Genomic DNA, 23,324 nt, shown 5'->3' on the forward strand with positions numbered 1-23,324 from the left:
ATTTTGTTCAAGTTACATAAATAACGAAGAAGGAAAAACAAATGCGATTATGACTTAAAACCCGGCCGAATTGGAAAGCGTTAGAGCTATTTTTAATGTTTTGCGATCATATGAGGGAATTATGCCCGAAACTAACTTTCACTTTTATTTTCGAGCTGATAAAAGTTCAACAGTCCAAGTCGACGGTTTTTAACGGTCGCAAATTTAACAAAATCATGATCATTGGGACAAAATCGACCTTTCTAATACGTCTACGTCTTTCTATATAATCGAGCAAAAATAATAAGGTTTAAACTAAAATTGACCTCAATAAAGAGAAAACATACTTAGCTGCACACGTGTAGCTCTATGTATTTTGGTTCTCTCTCAAAACATTTTGTAGAATTTTCCGTGCGATGAATTAGTTTAAATAAAAATGAATTGATATTTTTTAAACATCATGAAACCAGCCATCTTAAAGTGTTTAAGCAGTGGTGCGATATGTTGTTATAACTGCACATCACGAACTATACATGGTTTTATTTTCCCCGTATTAGGCGTCTCAGAATATCAAGGAACTTTGAAACGGTCGCAAATGTCTCAAAAAACGCTGATTTTTAATGTCCATACATGCATTTTACCGGCTGACATAACGTCAGCCGATAAAATTGCATGTATGGACATTAAAAAAGCAAGATAACTCGCAAAAATTACACGTTCATAATGACCATATTTGCGCTTCTAACAGTGCGAACAGCTTCAGCAGTCCCATCCGCCCAAGAGAGTGCAGACATCTTCAGCAGTCCAATCCGCTTAAGACAGTGCCAGCAGCTTCAGCAGTCCTTTCCACCAAGACAGTTCCAGCGGCTTCAGCAGTCCCATCCGCCCCAAACAGTGCCAGCAGCTTCGGCAGTCCGATCCGCACAAATAAAGTGCCAGCAGCTTCAGCAGTCCCATCCGCCCATGACAGTGCCATCAACTTCAGCTGTCCCATCCGCCCAAATACAGTGCCAGCAGCTTCAGCTATCCCATCCGCCAAAATACAGTGCCAGCAGCTTCAGCAGTCCCATCCACCCAAGTCAGTGGCAGCAGCTTCAGCAGTCCCATCCTCCCAAATACAGTGAAAGCAGCTTCAGAAGTCCCCTCCGCCCAAGACCGAGCCAGCAGCTTCAGCAATCCCATTCGCCAAAATAAAGTACCAGCAGCTTCAGCAGTCTCATTCGCCCAAATACAGTGCCAGCTGCTTCAGCAGTTCCATCCGCCAAAGAGGTTACCAGCATCTTCCGCAGTCCCATACGCCCAAGACAGTGTTAGCAGCTTCAGCAGCCCCATCCAGCCGAGACAATGCCAGCAGCTTCATCAGTCACATCCGCCAAAATACCAGACCAGCAGCTTCAGCAGTCACATCCGCCCGAGACTGTGCTTGCAGCTTCAGCAGTCCCAACCGCCCAAGACAGTGCCAGCACTTTTAGCAGTCCCATCCATCCAAGACAGTACCAGCAGCATCATCAGTCACATCCGCCCAAATGCCAGGCCAGCAGCTTCAGCAGTCCCATCCGTACAAGACAGTGCCAGCAGCTTCATCATTCCCATCCGCTCAATACAGTGCCAGCAGCTTCACCAGTCACATCCGCCTAAATACAGTGCCTGCAGCTTCAGCAGACCCATCAGCTCAAGAAAGTGTCATTAGCTTCACCAGTTTCAGCAGTCCCATTCGCTCAAGACATTGCCAGCAGCTACAGCAGCTTCAGCAGTCCCATTCGATCAAGACAGTGACAGCAGCTGCAGCAGCTTCTCAGTATCATCCCCTGAAGACAGTGCCATTAGCTTTAGAAGTATCATCCGGCCAAAACAGTGCCAGCAGCTTCAGCTGTCCCATCCGCAAAAGACAGTGCCAGCAGCTTCAGTTGTCACATCAACACAAGACAGTGCCAGCAGCTTCATCAGTCCCATCCGCCCAAGACAGTGTCAGCAGCTTCAGCAGTCACATCCGCTCAAGACAGTGCCAGAAGCTTCAGCAGTCCCATCTACCCAAGACAGTGACAGCAGCTTCAACAGTCCCATCCGCTCCAGACAGTGCCAGCAGCTTCAGCAGCCACATCCGCCTAAAACAGTGCAAGCAGCTTCAGCAGTCCCATCCGCCTAAATACAGTGCCAGCAGCTTCAGCAGCCCCACCCATTCAAGAGAGTGCCACCAGCTCCAGCAGATCCATCCGCCCATGACAGTGCCAGCAGCATCAGCAGTTCCGTCCGCACAAGACGGTGCCAGCAGCTTCAGCAGTTCCGTCCGCCCAAGACGGTGCCAGTGGCTTCAGCAGTTTCGTCCGCGCAAGACGAGGCCAGCAGCTTTAGCAGTTAAGTCCGCCAAAGACAGTGCCAGCAGCTTCAGCAGCCCCATCCGCTCAAGACAGTGCCAGCAGCTTGAGCAGTCCGATACGCCAAAGACAGTGCCAGCAGTTTAAGCAGTTCCATCCGCCCAAGACAGTGCCAGCAGCTTCAGCAGCCCCATCCACTCAAGACAGTGCCATCAGCTTCGGCAGCCCCATTCGCTCAAGAAAGTACAAGCAGCTTAAGCTTTCCCATCCGCACAAATACAGTGCCAGCAGCTTCATCAGTCCCATCCGCCCAAGACAGTGTCAGCAGCTTCAGCAGACCCATCCGCCTAAATACCGTGCCAGCAGCTTCAGCAGCCCCATCCTCCTAAGACAGTGCCTGCAGCTTCAGCAGCCCCATCCGCCCGAGACAGTGCCAGCAGCTTCAGCAGTCACATCCGCTCAAGACAGTGCCAGCAGCTTCAGCAGCCCCATCCGCCCCATACAGTGCCAGCAGCTTCAGCAGCCCCATCCGCCCGAGACAGTGCCAGCAGCTTCAGCAGTCACATCCGCTCAAGACAGTCCCAGCAGCTTCAGCAGCCCCATCCGCCCCATACAGTGCCAGCAGCTTCAGCAGTCCCATGCGCAAAGACAGTGCCAGCAGCTTCAGCAGCCCCATCCGCTCAAGACAGTGCCAGTAGCTTCAGCATTCCCATCCGATCAAGACAGTGACAGCAGCTGCAGCAGTCCCATCCGCTTAAGACGGTGCCAGCAGCTTCAGCAGTCACATCCTCCTAAATACAGTGCCAGCAGCTTCAGCAGTCCCATTCAATCAAGACAGTGCCACCAGATCCAGCAGTCCCATCCGCCTAAGACAGTGCCAGAAGCATCAGCAGTTCCGCGTGCACAAGACGGTTCGAACAGCTGCAGCAGTCCCATCCGCTTAAGACGGTGCCAGCAGCTTCAGCAGTCACATCCTCCTAAATACAGTGCCAGCAGCTTCAGCAGTCCCATCCGCCCCATACAGTGCCAGAAGCTTCGGCAGTCCCATCCGCCCAAGACAGTGCTAGCAGCTTCAGCAGTCCAATGCGCAAAGGACAGTGCCAGCAGCTTCAGCAGCCCCATCCGCTCAAGACAGTGCCAGTAGCTTCAGCAGTCCCATCCGATCAAGACAGTGCCAGCAGCTGCAGCAGTCCCATCCGCTAAAGACAGTGCGAGCAGCTTCAGCAATCACATCCGCCTAAATACAGTGCCAGCACCTTCAGCAGTCCCATTCAATCAAGACAGTGCCACCAGCTCCAACAGTCCCATCCGCCCAAGACAGTACCAGCAGCATCAGCAGTTCCGTCCGCACAAGACGGTGCCAGCAGCTTCAGCAGTTCCGTCCGCAAAAGATGGTGCCAGCAGTTTCAGCAGTTTCGTCCGCCCAAGACGATGCCAGCAGCTTCAGCAGTTAAGTCCGCCAAAGACAGTGCCAGCAGCTTCAGCAGCCCCATCCGCTCAAGACCGTGCCAGCTACATCAGCAGTCCAATCCGCAAATGACAGTGCCAGCAGCTTCAGCAGTCCCATCCGCCCAAGACAGTGCCAGCAGCTTCAGCAGCCCCATCCACTCAAGACAGTGCCAGCAGCTTCAGCAGTCCCATCCGCTCAGGAAAGCAGCTTCAGATTTCCCATCCGCCTAAATACAGTGCCAACAGCTTCATCAGTCCCATCCGCCCAAGACAGTGTCAGCAGCTTTAAAAGTCCCATCCGCCTAAATACCATTCCAGCAGCTTCAGCAGCCCCATCCTCCCCATACAGTGCCAGAAGCTTCAGCAGCCCCATCCGCCCGAGACAGTGCCAGCAGCTTCAGCAGTCACATCCGCTCAAGACAGTTCCAGCAGCTTCAGCAGCCCCATCCGCTCGAGACATTGTCAGCAGCTTCATCAGTCCCATCCGCCCAAGACAGTGTCAGCAGCTTTAAAAGTCCCATCCGCCTAAATACCATTCCAGCAGCTTCAGCAGCCCCATCCTCCCCATACAGTGCCAGAAGCTTCAGCAGCCCCATCCGCCCGAGACAGTGCCAGCAGCTTCAGCAGTCACATCCGCTCAAGACAGTGCCAGCAGCTTCAGCAGCCCCATCCGCTCGAGACATTGTCAGCAGCTTCAGCAGCCCCATCGGTCCAAGACAGTGTCAGCAGCTTCAGCAGTCACATTCGCCTAAGACAGTGCCAGCAGATTCAGCAGCCCCCTCCGCCAAGACAGTGTCAGCAGCTTCAGCAGACATATCCGCCCCAGACAGTGCCAGCAGATTCAGCAGCCCCATACGCCCAAGACAATGCCAGCAGCTTCAGCAGTCACATCCGCCCAAGACAGTGTCAGCAGCTTCAGCAGACCCATCCGCCTAAATACCGTGCCAGCAGCTTCAGCAGCCCCATCCTCCTAAGATAGTGCCTGCAGCTTTAGCAGCCCCATCCGCCCGAGACAGTGCCAGCAGCTTCAGCAGTCACATCCGCTCAAGACAGTGTCAGCAGCTTCAGCAGCCCCATCCGCTCGAGACATTGTCAGGAGCTTCAGCAGTCCCATCCGCCCAAGACAGTGTCAGCAGCTTCAGCAGTCACATCCGTCTAAATACCGCGCCAGAAGCTTCAGCAGCCCCATCCTCCTAAGACAGTGCCTGCAGCTTTAGCAGCCCCATCCGCCCGAGACAGTGCCAGCAGCTTCAGCAGTCACATCCGCTCAAGACAGTGCCAGCAGCTTCAGCAGCACCATCCGCCCCATACAGTGCCAGCAGCTTCAGCAGTCCCATCCGCCCAAAACAGTGCCAGCAGCTTCAGCAGTCCCATCCGCAAAGGACAGTGCCAGCAGCTTCAGCAGCCCCATCCGCTCAAGACAGTGCCAGTAGCATCAGCAGTCCCATCCGCCGAAGACGGTGCCAGCAGCTTCAGCAGTCACATCCACCCTAGACAGTGCCAGCAGCTTCAGCAGTCACTTCCGCTCAAGACAGTGCCAGAAGCTTCAGCAGCCCCATCCGCCCCATACAGTGCCACCAGCTCCAGCAGTCCCATCAGCCCAAGACAGTGCCAGCAGCATCAGCAGTTCCGTCCGCACAAGACGGTGCCAGCAGCTTCAGCAGTTTCGTCCGCCCAAGATGGTGCCAGCAGATTCAGCAGTTTCGTCCGCCCAAGACGATGCCATCAGCTTCAGCAGTTAAGTCCGCCAAAGACAGTGTCAGCAGCTTCAGCAGCCCCATCCGCTCAAGACAGTGCCAGCAGCTTCAGCATTCCGATCCGCAAATGGCATTACCAGCAGCTTCAGCAGTCCAATCCGCCCAAGACAGTGCCAGCAGCTTCAGCAGCCCCATTCACTCAAGACAGTGCCAGCAGCTTCAGCAGCCCCATCCGCCCGAGAGAGTGCCAGCAGCTTCAGCAGTCACATCCGCTCAAGACAGTGCCAGCAGCTTCAGCAGCCCCATCCGCCCGAGACATTGAAAGCAACTGCAGCAGTTACATCCGCCCAAGACAGTGCCAGAAGCTTCAGCAGCCTCATCCGCTCAATACAGTGTCAGCAGCTTCAGCAGCCCTATCCGCCCAAGACAGTGCCAGCAGCTTTAGCAGTCATATCCGCATAAATACCGTGCCAGCAGCGTCAGCAGTTCCATCCGCCGAAGACGGTGCCAGCAGCATTAGCATTCACATCCACCCAAGACAGTGCCAGCAGCTTCAGCTGTCCCATCAGCCCAAGACAGTGCCTGCAGCTTCAGCTGTCCCATCCGCACAAGACAGTGCCAATAGCTTAAACAGTCCCATCCACCCAAAACAGTGCCATCCGATTCAGCAGTCGCATACGCCCAATACAGTGCCAGCAGCTACAGCAGTCCCATTCGCTCAAGACAGTTCCAGCTGCATCAGCAGTCATATCCGCTCAAGACAGTGCCAGAAGCTGCAGCAGTCCAATCCGCTTCAGACAGTGCCAGCAGCTTCAGCAGTCACATCCGCCTAAATACAGTGCCAGCAGCTTCAGCAGTCCCACCCATTCAAGACAGTGCCACCAGCTTCAGCACTTCCATCCGCCCAAGACAGTGCCCGCAGCATCAGCAGTTCCTTCCGCACAAGACGGTATAAGCAGCTTTAGCAGTTTCGTTCTTCCAAGACGATGCCAGCAGCTTCAGCAGTTAAGTCCGCCAAAGACAGTGCCAGCAGCTTCAGCAGCCCCATCCGCTCAAGACAGTGCCAGCAGCTTCAGCAGTCCGATCCGCCAAAGATATTGCCAGCAGCTTTAGCAGTCCCATTCACCCAAGACAGTGCCAGCAGCTTCATCAGCCCCATTCACTCAAGACAGTGCCAGCAGCTTCAGCAGCCCCATCCGCTCAAAAAAGTACAAGCAGCTTAAACTTCCCCATCCGCCCAAATACAGTACCAGCAGCTTCATCAGTCCCATCCGCCCAAGACAGTGCCAGTAGCTTCAGCAGCCCCATCCGCCCGAGACAGTGCCAGCAACTTCAGCAGTCACATCCGCTCAAGACAGTGCCAGCAGCTTCAGCAGCCCCATCCGCCCCATACAGTACCAGAAGCTTCAGCAGTCCCATCCGCCCAAGACAGTGCCAGTAGCTTCAGCAGTCCCATCAGATCAAGACAGTGCCAGCAGCTGCAGCAGTCCCATCCGCTAAAGACAGAGCCAGCAGTTTCAGCAGTCACATCCGCCTTAATACAGTGCCAGCAGCTTCATCAGTCCCATCCAATCAAGACAGTGCCACCAGCTCCAGCTGTCCCATCCGCCCAAGACAGTGCCAGCAGAATCAGCAGTTCCGTCCGCACAAGACGGTGCCAGCAGCTTCAACAGTTCCGTCCGCCCAAGACAGTGCCAGCAGCTTAAGCAGCCCCATCCGCCCGAGACAGTGCCAGCAGCTTCAGCAGTCACACCCGCTCAAGACAGTGCCAGCAGCTTCAGCAGCCCCATCCGCCCGAGACATTGCCAGCAGCTGCAGCAGTCATATCCGCCCAAGACAGTGCCAGCAGCTTCAGCAGCTCCATCCACTCACGACAGTGCCAGCAGCTTCAGCAGTCCCTTCCGCTCAGAAAAGTACAAGCAGCTTCAGCTTTCCCATCCGCCTTAATACAGTGCCAGCAGCTTCATCAGTCCCATCCGCCCAAGACAGTGTCAGCAGCTTCAGCAGTCCCATCCGCCTAAATACCGTGCCAGCAGCTTCAGCAGCCCCATCCGCCCGAGACATTGCCAGCAGCTTCAGCAGTCACATCCGCTCAAGACAATGCAAGCAGCTTCAGCAGCCCCATCCGCCCGAGACATTGCCAGCAGCTGCAGCAGTCACATCCGCCCAAGACAGTGCCAGCAGCTTCAGCAGCCCCCTCCGCTCAAGACAGTGTCAGCAGCTTTAGCAGCCCCATCCGCCCAAGACAGTGCCTGCAGCTTCAGATGTCCCATCCGCTGAAGACCTTGCCAATAGCTTTAACAGTCCCATCCACCCAAAACAGTGCCATCCGATTCAGCAGTCCCATCCGCCCAATACAGTGCCAGCAGCTTCAGCAGTCCCATCCGCTCAAGACAGTGCCAGTAGCCTCAGCAGTCCCCTCCGCCCAAGACAGTGCCAGAAGCTTCAGCAGTCACATCCGCCTAAATACAGTGCCAGCAGCTTCAGCTGTCACATCCACTCAAGACGGTGCCAGCAGCTTCAGCAGCTCTTTCCGCCCAAGACAGTTCCAGCAGCTTCAGCACTCCCATCCGCCCAAGAGAGTGCCAGCAGCTTCAGCAGCCCCATCCCCCAAGACAGTGCCAGCAGCTTCAGCAGACCCATCCGCCCAAGACAGTGCCAGCAGCTTCAGCAGCCCAATCCGCCCAAGACAGTGCCAGCAGCTTCAGCACTCACATCCACTCAAGACAGTGCCAGCAGCTTCAGCAATCCCATCCGCCCAAGACAGTGTCAGCAGATTCAGCAGTCACATGCACCCAAGACAGTGCTAGCAGCTTCAGCAGTCCCATCGGTCCAAGACAGTGTCAGCAGCTTCAGCAGTCACATTCGCCTAAGACAGTGCCAGCAGATTCAGCAGCCCCATACGCCCAAGACAATGCCAGCAGCATCAGCAGTCACATCCGCCCAAGACAGTGCCAGCAGCTTCAGCAGTCACATCCGTCTAAATACCGTGCCAGCAGCATCAGCAGCCCCATCCGCCAAAGACAGTGCCAGCATCTTCAGCAGTCTCATCCGCCCAAGGCAGTGCCAGCAGCTTCAGCAGCCCCATCCACCAAAGACAGTGCCAGCAGCTAGCTTGGTATAAAAATATAATAATTTGTAACTTATCGTGTGTCTTAATGTCTGTTGCATTCACGCGGTTTTGTTTGCTTTTCTGAATAGAATAGAGCTCCAGAAAGATAAACGCTTGTGACTGTCAAATGATCTTCTGTTGAAGCATAAAACAGCTTATTAAACATATCAGTGTTCTTTGGAAAAATGGTTTCTTGATTTGGTTTAATCATAAATACAAGGTATCAAGTCAAACTTGTTAATTCAAAAGAAATACCGGTAAGTCAAGAGTGCCTCTCAGTGCTTTCATAGGCCGTATAACGCTCCATTATTATACCGGGCTATAAATATGGTTTGCATGATGGTTTTTTGTACATTGGTGGCTCGGTTAGAGTACGATTGAATAAAACATCGAGCGGACCACAAAAATAACACAGGGGAATCAACGACCGTTTAGTCCGCTGTTTATACAATGTATTACGTGTTAACACGTGTGTAAACAAGAACGGAACATATATTACGCAATCAATATTCAGCTCTATATACCCGTTAATATTCCTTGGTCCCGATCTTGGTTTATATGCATGTATTTCTCTGAAAAGTCTTTAATTGTTATAATTTAACAAACTCTTGCTAATGAAGCATGATTTACAAACATACTTGGTTAATAAACGTGTCTTTTATTAAGTTTATGGCATGAAACATGTTAACTAAAATGTCTTTATTTTTGTAACCACGCCATTGCGATCAATATTAGAATGTCTTTCTTGTTGCAGAACTATGACTATTTCTTTTAAAGTGCCGGTTATTTTATTGACGTCGTCAGTGTTAATTTTCCATCAGGTATTGAAAAGCATTTTTAATTTCACGGGTGTATTTACTGTCCTGAAAATTACGCATAATTTGCATAACTATAAGGACCACAAGAGACTTATTCGCGGACATACGAATACATTTCGTTTCACTTTTGGTTTCATCTTGGTAGAACATCGCGCCGATCAGTTATGCCATTTCGAGATTGACGAATGAAAAGCAACGTAGTTAAAATTCGCGCAATGACTTCATTTCAAAACTGGAGATTTGTTTTTGAAAAAAGTACGATCGTGAATATTTATGAGTTCTTTCGTGAGTTTATCGGGAAATGATATCAGTTCAGGTGAGCAGATTATCCCATCAGAATGCAGACTTTATGTGAAAATGCAAAATGTTAATAATGTAGGGCATTATATTTCACCATAATTAACAATTTGTTTACGCATTGAACGTTCTTTTCACACTTCTCTTTGTGACTTAACACTCACATATAGCGGTATGCACCATAATGCTTATCGTGTGACACTTCGATCATGGATTTTACAACCGGATTAAGGTCATAAAACATGGAAGATACATGCCTTAGGGCAGTGGACCATTACATTCGCGTAATTGGGTAAATAACCATGTTCACCGGTAGAAAACAATGCATTCACCCAAGAGCATTTGAAACAGTAACTGTGTCGTTCTATTAGGAAAGCATAATGTTTTCTGTCCTTTTTTAAAATTACTTTTTTGTTCTATATCATTTAAAACAAGAGTTAGCAAAGATGTGAAATTGTATTTATTTATTTTTAGCAGTAAAAGAAGAGTTAATAACAATAAAATTATTGAAAATTTTGATTTATTGTTTTTATTTCAATATTATAGTTTACGTATATTAATTTTCGGACACGATTTTTTTTTAATTTGTAAGTGTCCGAAAACTTAGAGTAATTACGGGTAATTCGCAATGTAATTCTTAAGTATAGTGGCTCATATCTGCCTTAATTATTTGGAGGTTTTGAAGGGCGATATACTAGTGTGATTATCTTGTAACATAGAACGAACACACGCGAAGACATGGAACCTCACGATTAAGATTTATTATCGCGTGAATACATTTTAACTTTTTAAGCGATTTACAGACTCGCACACTGCAAACTGTAGAATAACTTAAAGTGCTTTTCTGTATATTTCTAAATATCAATATTTAATTATGTTTGACCGAAAGAATTTGACTGAGAAAAACAAATTATACGCAAGCCAATCGTCACGAAAGGAATAGGTTTTGGGGATCTATTCGTGTGAACTGTGTTTTACTTGAAAACATCTCGTTATGTCTCGTCAACGCAGATCAGGGAGCTGAAAGCTCTAGTTCATTGTTTGATAAGCTGGCTAATACAATAATTATTACATTAAGAAGGACTGCTGATTTTGGTAGTTTGGTAGGGCACTTTTACGATACAGCCACTGTTTAAATGTAAAAAGCCCATAAAATCGTGTAATTTACATGCCGAAATATCTCAGCAGCCGAAGTGATAATTGCAACGTCTAATAGTGAATAATAGCTTTGTGAAGGTTAAACGGCAAGTAAAGATCATTTAGCTAAAAAAAACTTAGCTAAAATCGTGTAATAATGTGAGTTGTATAAGTGTATTCGAATTTTATCTATCAAACAATCATGATGTATTACTGTTTTTAGAAAGCAAATTTCCACAATTTTCTCTAAATGTTGAAACAAAGATAAATTTCGATATGTATTATGTTTGCATAAGCAAGCATTTGCAGATTCCTTCTGGCAACTTATCCAAAGGCTTTGTCAATGTCGACTATGGAAGTCCAGAAGAGGCAGAGAAAGCTATTAAATACATGGATGACTGTATGTTCGCGAAGTACTGATATACATTACATATATTTGTATGTTTTATATCATATTTAAAACGCTCTTAATTATATAAATTCAAACATGTGCAATTAACATATTAATATATATAAAAATACTGCTTATTTTCGAAGAGCTTTATTGACTTAAAATGAACACTTAAAATAGTAATATATATATGCCAAATGACGTCATATTTTGACTTGTGTATATTTGAACAAAATTTACTTTATATAATAATAAATAGCAACTTACAAAATAAGACAAGCTTTCACTACAGTTTTTGCAAACGAACTACCAGTACAAACTTTTTTGATGCCTTAACAATTAATCAGAAACAAGAATTTCGATTATAACTTGGCTCATAATATGCACAAGTATTTGATACTGAAATAATACCGATAATGTTCAACTATTTATTGAAAAACACACGAAGTATGAATAAACATCAGTTTCTAAGTTATTTTATTTATTTGTCGAATTTCTACTGCATGCACTGCAGACAACATTCAAAGAGGAACTGAAACATTAGTTCTAATGCATTTTTTTTCTCATCAATGGCTGTCAGTCAAACGTTTATTTTTGAACCACATAAGTTTTAGAGTGCGACTAATATAAAAGCTATGGCCTGGGCTTAATAGAGCGATTGCATATAAAATAAAACTAATAGGTACAATTTTACAACAACTAAAGGAATGTGATGTCCGGAAAGATACGTGTATTTGAGCAGGGTCAGATAGCATGATCGATGACGACAGCTTAGTACAGTTACGCCATTTCTAGTCAGCCCAGAAGCTCAGAGCCATGCCAGAGATGGTGGAGCAGTTAACCCTGAAAATGAGCGCATAGGTCTATTAGACTCTCTTTAAAGGGAAATAACCGCAGAGTCTCGAAATGACAATTGCATTACCTTTTTATTTGAACATTCCAAAACTAAAAGAATACTGTACATCGGCGATCGAAATAACAGTAATGACGTAAACTCAGACTAAACATGTATATTTGTTTATGAGTAATCTTCATTTGAAATTGAGAATACAAGTCTTATGAGGCGTAACCCACGCAAAAATTGAATAATTCGGACTGTTTTTTTTTCCGTTACAGTTTGTTTTGACAATACTGTGATTGAAATATGATATAAAATGCATGCTATGATGTTCTAGCCATGATGGAAGATTGGTTAAGGACAAAGCTTTTTTTTCATCCAAAAGTCAGTGATTTGAGCTCAAGATGTAAACTTTTTCCTTTTTAATTTCTATTTCTGTTTTATACTGGAGCTCGCTATTTCCTATGTAAATTATGACTAAAATGAATTTATAAACGAAGTTAAAAATGCCCAAAATACGTAAATATAATGTTTCTCCACAAGTTAAATATTTCCAATGCGACATAACAGTTTTAATATAGTAAAGTTGGCTCCCAAACACATAATGATCGTGATTTAAGTGCAAAAATGTGTTAAGGAGTAATTTGAATGAACAGCTTGGTTGAAATAATAATAACTATGAGTCATGCACAAAGCAGAAATATTTTGCTGGAAGGACAACAGTGATTTTCTCAGACACCTGCATGAATCTGTATTGCAATACATGCCACATCCCGCGACTGAACGTTTTCATTCTTGCGTTAAATGTCAGAGAATGGACTATTGAACATGTGCGTTAAGTATCGTCCCAGATTAGCATGTGCAGTCCTCAAAGCTAATCAGGGACGCCACTTTCCGCCTTTATTGAATTCTTCGCTTATTGTTCTCTTCTACGTGGAAATACAGTCTAGGCGGAAAGTGTCGTTTCGGATTAGCATGTGCGGACTGCTTAGGCTTATCTTGGATATACTTTCATATAGTCCCGATTTCCCAGAGCGCAGTTCATATACTTTAAAACACGAGACTTGTACGAAGCCTCTGTATACTGACCACGAGCCGGAGGTGGAAAACACATCCTTTGGCATGGTGGCCACGTCCAGATTGTCACACAGGACTCGAGCCAGGGTGACCTTCTTCAACTCACTCAGCTGATCTGCAACATTGGGCACAACGGACGTCAGAAATGGCGACGTTTTGTGGTAAATGCATCGTGATTCAAAGGTAAGTCACACACATTATAAGATATTGTGTATTCTTAAGAATACGTTTTTGTGTCAATAATATAGTTTTAAGACATTAACATTAACTTATTATAATACAAAGCATTTGCCCATATCAAACCCAAGCGAATAGCCCTACCTTCTACCATTTTTATTTATACATGTTTACTACGTACACACGAAAAATGAGAACATACAAAAGGACGTTATACCAGGGTTTATAAGGAAATAGTTTATAATAACACAAATACAGAGCACATTAATCCAGTTTTAACTCTGTATGTATGAAAATGAAGGACAAAATAACAGTAAATATGACCGCACTGAATAGGAAAATACAGAAAATATAAAGATTATGTGATACTAGACATAGGCATATGCTACCGACTGCCTTACCGGTTGTGAATTTAAGATCGGCGATGCTCGTCTCGTACCAGAAACGGTCCCCGTTGCGCAGGTTGGCGAACTGCGTAGCGATGAGACAGGACATTGTGGGGCCGGCAATGGAGGTGCCTACTGCAGTCTCGGTCACGAGGCCCGTCCATAGATCAACGTCCTTTGGGGAACTCGAAGGATAGATATATAGATATATATATATATATATATATATATATATATATATATATATATATATATATATATATATATATATATATATATATATATATATATATGTATAAAGTTAGATAAATATTTTAATGTGCATTATAAAGCAGGTACACATTTAAGGTTAATAGCGAAACTAAAAATACTTACGAATTTTGTTATGGAAAATACCCGTTTCATAAAACTTACGCATAGACGATCTGTAAGTCGGCGATTACGTCAGCGGAGTGCGTGCTCGCCAGGTCCGTCCATGCGGAGATTGTGACCCCTCCGCACAGCTGACGGTAGAGGTAGTACGCAGGCGTTCCCCAATCGCGACCGCGCTCGATGTTAACAGATGCTAGGTCATAGCTATCTGTGCCGTTCTCCTCAATAAACAGGAAGTTCCGGCTGGCATCATTCATCAGTCTGAAACATTTATATTAACAGCTATGTTGTCAAAACCATACACAAAACCTTAACATCATGATTAAATAACATTTCGTCTGCCAAATCGATAAATAAAACAAGATTTGTTTGTGAAACACTATGTCCCCTAATATATTTGACCTTTGACCTTGAAGGATGACCTTGACCTTTCACCACTCAAAATGTGCAGCTCCATGCATATGAGAAGTTGTTACGAAGTTATAGTGTATATTAAATGAGCGATTTTGACCCATATATTTGACCTTTGACCTTGAAAGATGACCTTGACCTTTCACCACTTAACATGTGCAGCTCCATGAGATACACGTGCATGCCAAATATGAAGTTACTATCTTAAATATTGCAAAACGAAATTATAGTGTGTATTAAATGAGCGATTTTGACCCATATATTTGACCTTTGACCTTGAAGGATAACATTAACCTTGACCTTGTACCACTCAAAATGTAAAGCTCCATGAGATACACATGCAAGCCAAATATGAAGTTACTATCTGCAATATTGCAAAAGTTATGGTAAATGTTAAAGTCTGACGTAAACCAACAAACCAACAAACAAACCAACAAACAGTATAGACTGGGGGACATAAAAACACATCGCATACAGTGAAGTTTTTATCCCTATTTTAACTCACGTTTACACAACTTCTATTTAAGAATGCTGTGCACATAAATTAAAAAATGACCTGATACAAAATACTAAGCAAAACCCCCTCTACTGAACTAGATAGCTACATTTTGCAGTAAACATGATTTTTAGCAAAATAATTATTTAATCAATAGATCATAAGCTAATATTGAATACAGCTAACGTTTATCATGCGACGCTTAAAAGTAAAAACAGATATCGAGGCTGATCAACGTAGTTGCAATACCCATTGATAAAAGGGCATCCGTTGGCGACGATTCCCAGTAAAACCTGATCTACGCCGCGGTAGTTATCCTTGACGAGTAACCCAGGATGCTCGACCACATTTTCCTGCTCGAGCGTTGCCATGTTCTTAACACTCGAACCAACCAACTCGGCCAAGTGTAACACCGCGGGCATCAGATTGTGGAATCTGAAAGTACAACCCGTGTTACTTGTAAAAGCGAAAAAAACACTAAAATTATTGTTTGGGCATTTAACAACATATTTAATAACAGTCACGTTGTAGTTTTAAAGTAACCCAATCAATAGAATAGTTAGTATACACGTAAAATACATGCTGTTGCAATATGACATTAAATCTTGCTAAATCATTTCACATTGTAAAACAAAACGCTACTAGACAACCGAAATTAAAGTATGGCAACTCATGATTGCGTCAACTAAGTCGCTTGCGATATTGTGTTCATACCTGTAGCCGAAGTTGAATTCCTGAATGACGCTGGCGTCCACTGATTTATTGTAACTATAGGAAGCAGACAGGCCGTACTTGGACATATAACTGCTGTCAAGTACCTTGGGCAACATCTCACTGTAACAAGCAAGACATGCACGGAAACAATGCTTTCCGAGAATTTACTGAATGCATATTACCATTATGTAAACTGGAATAGGCGGTCACAAACCAAGCTTTTGTATTTTATACGAGAAATATGTATAATGCCTACAACATAATCATGCACGTGTGGTCAAACGCATAAAGATTTTATGAAACAGATTAAATTAACTCGACGATTCTTTGATAGCTCTAAACAATAGAATCTCAAGGCAACCGATTTCCGCTTAGTTGACTGTGGCGTAGTTGATGTGTCCGCATAGAGACCAGGAGGTCACGGTTTCGATCCCCATTGTGAGAGGGTTCTTTAGATCTCCTGTTAGTGACAAGTTAAAGTTGCTACCCAGGAAACGCACTCGATTGCGTCTCAATAAGCCTTTTATAGACGTTCGATGCAATAAAGCTAAAATAAATAGGTGTAACACTACTTGAATGTTATGTGCTGCAGCTCCGCCGCCACGATGCGTCTGGTCTCCTGGAAGATCCTGTCGTCGTTCCAGGCGGCGTTCAGTTCCCCCAGGTAGGCCGCCACGCGGTTGTGTTCGCGCATGAACACGGTATGAAACGTAGTCAGTCCAGGGTGCACGTTCGCGCGAATGTCACCTGAATAGAGCAAAAAGGCTTTGATTGCATGCGAAAAAGTCACGTTACTTGTTACTTATGTATTTTCCACAAGACATTATCATCAAACTGAAGTTTAGGTAAGTTTTTACGTACCTGCGAGGAAGCAGAAGTCGGGGTCTTTGTCGTTGTCGCATTCCATATCTCCTGTGCCCTCATCTTTCGGCATTAAATTGGCAGTGGAATTTTTAAGGAAACCTTCACAGAAAGCAATAGGATGTACCAATTTAGCGCGTTTCTATGAACGTTTTAATTTTTGTGCTTGCATAGAGCAACTTAACTTGTGTCTGAGTATCAAAGGAAGAAGCACTTTATTGATCATCTAAAGAATATCAAATTGCCCTCCTTTGCAATTTTTAAAATATACAATGAAATGTTCAAGCGCAAATCGCGCCTTCTTACCGACAATGAAGGAACGCAACTCGTTGAGTTCAGCCTCGCTCGATCCATACAACATACTTCCATCGATATACGCCGTGATGGCGTTGATTTGGTTTCGGAAACCAGACGCTATAATATATGCATGTATTATTATTTAGCATTTTAACAAATTTATATTTAAGTTAATATATAGATAAATGATAAAACACAATAGACAATTTTATAAAAAAAAAACTGTCTTTTATTACCATTTATATAATTTTATTGAATTTCTTTTAGAGCTAGTTTGACTCAGATTTTACAGCATCGTTAATCCGACAGCCAACTGTCGAGTACCAGACAAACTTTGTTGGTTTCAGCCATAAATCTATGTCAAGCTGTCTACGGAAATTCTCCATTTTCCTCTGATTTAAGACGGTCGTCAAAGGATTGTAAACATTCGTTTAGTAGCTAACCGCTCAAATCGACTTAGCTTGAAAATATGCGATTTTGTGAAATGACTGCCATGAAATGATTAAAATAACTAGAAATGGCGCGGCAGAGGCCGACACGTCCCCCACGCCGCATAGATGTTATATTAAAAGGCAATTTTGGGTGGGCAAGGCCTATGTTGGTGGGGCCCCGGGGTGGGTAATGTGGACCTGGGTGGTCGAGATAGACCGTGTTGTCATAAGAGATGTTCAGTTTTAATTTGAAGTCAATTGGTTTATAAATGAAGAAGATATGTTCAAACTAAATTTTGTGTGGGCGTGGTCTATGTGGGCGGGGCGCCCCAGGATTGGTTATGTGGCCATGCACAATTGGGATTGGCCGTATTGTCATAAGAGAAGTTCAGTATCTATTAGAAGTGAATCGGTGTAGACATGAAGAAGTTATAGTAAAAGGCAATTTTGGGTGGATGTGGCATATGAGGGCGGGGCCCTGGGTGGGTAATGTGGACATGGATGGTCGAGATAGACCGTGTTGCCATAATAAATATTCAGTATTTATTTCAAGTCAATTGGTGCACAAATGAAGTTATGTTAAAACAAAATTGTGTGTGGGCGTGGTCTATGTGGGCGGAGCGCCCACGGGTTGGTAATGGGGCAATGCATAGTTGAGATTGACCGTATTGTCATAAGAGATGTTCAGTATCAATTTGAAGTAAATCGGTGTAGAAATGAAGAAGTTAATGTAAAATAACCTAAAAAAATGAGTGAAAATCTCTTACCCGGCCCCATTCAACCCCCATAACTTTTGACCCAGGGGTCAAATCATAATTCAAAATAGTGCACTGTCGCACTTATGCTCATAGCTACCATGTGTGTAAGTTTCAAGGTTGTAGTGCTAATAGTGTTTGAGGAGATGGTGGCCAGGACGAACGGACAAACGGCGGAGATAACCACATAATCCCCCCGCTCCAATTCGGAGCGTGAGGATAATCAATGACAAATATGAATCGAAGTACTGGCAGTGCTGGTGTGACGATGCTTTCGAAGAGGATGGATATAAAAGCATCAATTTAAGTTTATCTACATCACCACAAATGAGTATGTGGGTACGAAAATTTTGGGTTTGAAAGAAAAATTAGGAAGAAACATTTTGGGTACGAAAACATTATGCCAAAAACAATTTGGATACGAAAAGAATTGGGTACGAAAAATAATTTGGGTACTAGGAAACAAAGTTTTGGTAAGAAAAAAAATGTGGGTAAGAAAAAGAATTGGTACATCAACATTTGGGTACGAAAAACAAATTGGGTACGAACAAAATTTGGAAACGAAAAAAAACTTGTGTACGAATCAGTTTGGGTACAAAAAAAATTGGGTACGAAAATTCCCAACCCCCCATCGGCCACTATCTCCGACACTATTAGCACTAGAACTTTGAAACTTTCACACATGGTAGCTATGAGCATATGTGCGACGGTGCACTATTTGGAATTTGACCTGACCCCTGGGTCTAAGGTTATGGGGGTTGGGATGGAGCCGGGTCAGAGATTTTACCCATATTATTTTACCGATTTACCCATAACGTTTGACCCAGGGGTCAGATCAAAATTCCAAAAATTGCACCGTCGCACATATGCTTATAGCTACCATGTCTGTAAGTTTCAAGTTTCTAGTGTAGGAGGAGATAGTGGCCAGAACGGACAGACGGCGGAGATAACCACAATTAAAAAGGTGGGGATAATTATAAAAAAACGGATAAACAGCATACAACATTAGACAATATTGACAACTAAATGAAATGAAATGGCGCGTCTTAAATATCATGTAAATAATCTCATGAGAAAACAAACACCTACTGACGTTACAGTCTAGCACCGTGATGGATCTATGGACATCGAAGCAGTCTCCGATGACGGAGAAAAAGTCGTCAGTCTCTTCCACGTTGACTGCCAGGCAGAACGGACTCTTGATACGCCTGTGTTAGATGCATTCTTGTGAACAACCCATATTTCAACGAAATAGACATGCCACAAGACTTGATAAAGATAAATAAAACTCATAAGTGGGTCAGATGATCGGTGAAAAGCCAAACTCCATGGAAGGTCCAGTGAGCGCTTTAGGATCTGCCAAGTAACAAGACCTAATGCCCAGCTAACTTGCCATACCTCATGCCCAGTTATGTGCTCAGACCCCATAATCTTCCAAGTTACCGGACCTGATATCTTGCCAAGTAACCAGATCTCACGACCAGTCACATGACCAAACCTAGGGACACGCAACTTGGCCAGACCTTATGACCAATCACGTGACCAAGACAAGGAGCAGCAAACTTACAATACATCATGTTAATTCAGGTGATCAGATCATATAACCAGCCAGAAGATCAGATCTGAACCACGTAACCTTTACAAGCCGCGACACTGCAAGTCATGCAACTAACAACAATAACAGCCTGGTGACTAGAAATACTGTGAAACCATTATTATTCGTCAGACATTAATTTTCGTCTGTTTCGTCCTTCGACCGATGGACGAATTGAAGATCCTAACGAATCATGTCTCATATTTGAAACAAATAAGACTGAATTACCGTAGGCATGAGGCATTTAAATCAAGAATAATCCACGCATATACACAGGGCTCGAAATTAACATTCGCACACTCGCAAAATGCGAGAAAAAAAGATTGCAAGGTAAGTTATAAGCCACTAGTATTTTTTGCAAGTAAAGAAATAGTGGAAAAAAACGAGTTATATTGCTAAATGCGTTTGATTAGCAGTCATGTGACCAACCTTATTAGCAGTCATGTGATCAACAACCAGATCAGTGACGGTACAAATCATCATGACTATCTACGAGGCTGACTATGTGCATATGTATCCATAGAAATTACAAGAAGCGTTGTTGTTTACAAAATTGCCGTAACTAGAGTACCCACAAAATGGTTGTATCTCATGACATGCGAGTCCATTTTTATCGTCTCAATTCAGCAACAATACTAGTATTTCGATTTTAATGACATACACTTGTGCTGCAAACATTTTAATTAATGCATTAAACGCATCTTTATGGTGTCTTAACTGTTTTATATTACGTGTACTCACTTGGTGCTGTCGCAGCAGTCATCATTCGGACCATGATCTCCTATAAAGAAAAGTGTATGATGTCACTGTTCCTAACCTACGATATCTAATATGCTCATATCATTGTTTTTACATAATGAAGTACTAACTTAAACATATCGATTGGACAAGTCGTTCTAATGAACGTTGAGAGTAGGTTACCGGTATGTTAAGTCGTCAGAAAAGCTATTCGATTAGAAAGATTTGCAAACTTGATTGCATAAACTAGGGCTTTCCCCATTTATTCACCTCTATACACAATCAGAATGTGCTGAAGCAGTGGAGAGAATTATGTTTAAACCGTTTGGATGTCAGTCCCATTTCTCAAATTTTATATTGAAAAGGTCAGCATGGTCAGCAAAACGTTAACGTCAACATTTTATTACAAAGTTTCAAGCCTATAACATCTTATTTGTTAAGTATATCTGCAGCAACAAAACGAATTCAACGATACACATTTACAGTATGATCTATTTATGACGTACCCTCAGGTGTTTTGGTGACGTCATGGCTAATGAACTGCATGAAGTAGAAGAAAGCGTCGGATAGGGACTCTTTGTTAAGAGGCTTGTCTGAGTCGGTGGCGTGCACGGCGTTGCTAATGTTGCGGGTGCCCGGCAGTAGAACCATTTCATTATTGGTTCCGGTGACACTTTTTCTCCTAGGATTCCATTTGCCTAAAGGATTTCAACAACGCGTTTTATAGAGACTTACAACTCGCGGAAGTATAGTGTATATGAAACAAAATGTTGGCTTAAATTCCGTTTATGACACGAGCATAATCTTTGTGTATCAGTTTTTAAGCATTCGTACATAGAATATGTATGTGTAAAAGCCTGACTCTTTTAAAAAAAAACTCTAGAATATATAGGCAATCGGTAATGATATTTTTACAGAAACAAACAAATGTATAATAGGTGACAAATAAATCTTGAAAGGGCTTTTATTAGTTTTGAGTTCTACTCAATACAAAACAATATACTCACTTTATTATGAACACTTAAGAAAACTAAGCACACTATGATATGATGTAAGAAAATCCCAATTTTATTCAATAAAAGGGCAACATGTTGTACAAAGCATAGTTTTTTTTTAACTATTTCACAAGTCTAAATTATCATTTCGAGTTCCCAATGTCGTACTTAAGATTCACCATATGATTGCGAACATAATGTGTGTGCTAACTTGTGGTATACATATTTCAGTTCCGATAGTGAAAATGGCTTCATTTAAAAGCGGTAAATGATGTCTATGTCATATTATACCATCGTTAAGCTTAAACATACGAACAATGGACATTACAAAGCCAATTAAAGATTACTTTTTAAATACCTACCATCGTCGTATGCATTTTCAAACAGTCGTTTATGCTGAACTCCGGCCATACCCCACTTGTAGTTGTCGAGGTTATTGCACTGTCCACTCTGAGTCCGGTACTCTTTACCGCCCACGAAATTTCTGTTTGAAGCGCCGCTGCAGTCCACCTTGAGGTTGCAGAACGGATCTCTTCTACCCGCTCTTGAGAAAAGATGTAAGAGGAAACTGAAGGGTTAATAAACTTATTATGAACATTATTGCAGCACTAGTGTTATAATGCACTTTAGGTCTTTTAGGCTGATATTTTTCACAAAGGAGATATAGAGTACAAAGATGGGGACGTTGTATTACAGATCTAGCACTATAGACACTATGGACGAGATCTTTGACTATAGGACGAAATATTTAATACATAAAGAATATTAGGCTAGTCCACTGATCGATAAAGCCTGTATATTATTACGATTTCAAACACATTATAATATATAATATATATACATTTGTTTATAATACGTATTCTGTGCGGAAACGATAACGGAACCGTGATACTATAAACTGAAGTTCTTCTATACACACCAAAATAAATACCAACGTTATTACAATCAAAGCTATAGAAACACAGAGAGCCACTTATTGGAAAGTGTGATTAAAGCCTAAATGAAGTTCATTCTGTGAAAAGTGGGTAAAAGTGTCGACCCAGTCTCTTCCAAATTAAAATCAATTGTAGGTGGAAAATGTTGTCCCTGATTTGCCTGTACGGACTGCACGGGATTATTTGGTACGAAAGTGTACACACATGCATTCAGCCCTGTTTTCCCAGAATAAGGCTCAATTTTGGACGTATTATTGCTACGTTTAGCGGACGCAAGCGCGTACTTACAGCTTCTTAGGATCAGTCGCCTTGTGGGAACGCGGTACCGTATTGAACTTCCTACTGGCAGTCTGAGTATCTAGAGTAGTATAAAAGATTTAAAAAAGAATATTAAATGGCGAGTTTTGTATCGGCCAAGGAACGATTTTGAGTTCTTATAAATGGGCATTAAAACACGAGCGTCTTAAAGCCAGTGATAACGAAATGAATGTCAAAATTGATACGTTTTTCAATCTGTAACTTATAAACGTATATGAAAATGGACGAGGAATGTTAATTGTTATATTATTTATTGCATTAATATGTTAATAGTACCAAAACTAGCATTTTGTTTACTTCAATGAAATGCATAATGGCCAAATTTTAGCCGATAACGAAAAGATTACTAGAACTTCGCTAACAACAAAACCCACCCGGATATGTATTTGCCAAATTAACATTTCTCGTTCGTGTTTAGTTTAAACGTATTTATTGCATCAAATATGCATGGGATTGGATTACAATTTTTTGCAACATTATCTGGATCCTCTCCCAGATAATTATATAACATAATTTACTAAAATACATTATCAATAGTTCAACAACATTATCAGTTAGTTTAACACAGATTATACACAGATAAATAGACATGAAAGTAGGTTAACAATTGTAAAGTTATTGAGAATAGTTATCTCCCATTGTATGCATGTCATTGACAATTTTATACAAAATTTAAAACCTTTTTGAGCCTGCTATGAATGTCTGTACTGTTCTGAACACCATATCATTAAAAT

At 43.4% G+C, this 23,324-nt stretch overlaps 4 protein-coding genes across 4 annotated transcripts in view; 3 read left to right on the forward strand and 1 right to left on the reverse strand.

Annotated features, from left to right (window-relative positions):
• Positions 1–1,505: 1,505 nt before the first annotated feature.
• Positions 1,506–3,438, forward strand: LOC127878338 (uncharacterized). The gene is made up of 2 exons (XM_052424864.1): positions 1,506–2,426; positions 2,461–3,438. The coding sequence occupies exons 1-2, from the start codon at positions 1,506–1,508 to the stop codon at positions 3,436–3,438; spliced, it is 1,899 nt and encodes a 632-aa protein (XP_052280824.1).
• Positions 3,439–3,725: 287 nt separating this feature from the next.
• LOC127878339 (uncharacterized) lies at positions 3,726–6,273 on the forward strand. The gene is made up of 4 exons (XM_052424866.1): positions 3,726–3,873; positions 4,093–4,646; positions 4,695–4,871; positions 4,918–6,273. The coding sequence occupies exons 1-4, from the start codon at positions 3,726–3,728 to the stop codon at positions 6,271–6,273; spliced, it is 2,235 nt and encodes a 744-aa protein (XP_052280826.1).
• Positions 6,274–6,426: 153 nt separating this feature from the next.
• Positions 6,427–11,224, forward strand: LOC127878340 (uncharacterized). Its single transcript, XM_052424867.1, has 5 exons — positions 6,427–6,648; positions 6,688–6,877; positions 6,985–7,653; positions 7,705–8,558; positions 11,114–11,224. The coding sequence occupies exons 1-5, from the start codon at positions 6,427–6,429 to the stop codon at positions 11,222–11,224; spliced, it is 2,046 nt and encodes a 681-aa protein (XP_052280827.1).
• Positions 11,225–11,986: 762 nt separating this feature from the next.
• LOC127878341 (peroxidase mlt-7-like) overlaps positions 11,987–23,324 on the reverse strand; it is a 35,348-nt gene continuing 24,010 nt past the window's right edge. Inside the window, exons 4-17 of the mRNA XM_052424868.1 lie at positions 22,561–22,630; positions 21,700–21,881; positions 20,849–21,040; positions 19,404–19,533; positions 19,100–19,218; positions 16,834–16,941; positions 16,528–16,629; positions 16,239–16,413; positions 15,667–15,759; positions 15,202–15,387; positions 14,088–14,306; positions 13,689–13,858; positions 13,123–13,225; positions 11,987–12,038 (exon numbers count right to left, since the gene is read on the reverse strand). Of these exons, the coding sequence (XP_052280828.1) occupies positions 11,987–12,038; positions 13,123–13,225; positions 13,689–13,858; positions 14,088–14,306; positions 15,202–15,387; positions 15,667–15,759; positions 16,239–16,413; positions 16,528–16,629; positions 16,834–16,941; positions 19,100–19,218; positions 19,404–19,533; positions 20,849–21,040; positions 21,700–21,881; positions 22,561–22,630 (1,901 nt within the window). The remainder of the gene's footprint in view (positions 12,039–13,122; positions 13,226–13,688; positions 13,859–14,087; positions 14,307–15,201; positions 15,388–15,666; positions 15,760–16,238; positions 16,414–16,527; positions 16,630–16,833; positions 16,942–19,099; positions 19,219–19,403; positions 19,534–20,848; positions 21,041–21,699; positions 21,882–22,560; positions 22,631–23,324) is intronic.

Source organism: Dreissena polymorpha, chromosome 4 (assembly GCF_020536995.1).
Source record: "Dreissena polymorpha isolate Duluth1 chromosome 4, UMN_Dpol_1.0, whole genome shotgun sequence".
NCBI lineage: Eukaryota > Metazoa > Mollusca > Bivalvia > Myida > Dreissenidae > Dreissena > Dreissena polymorpha.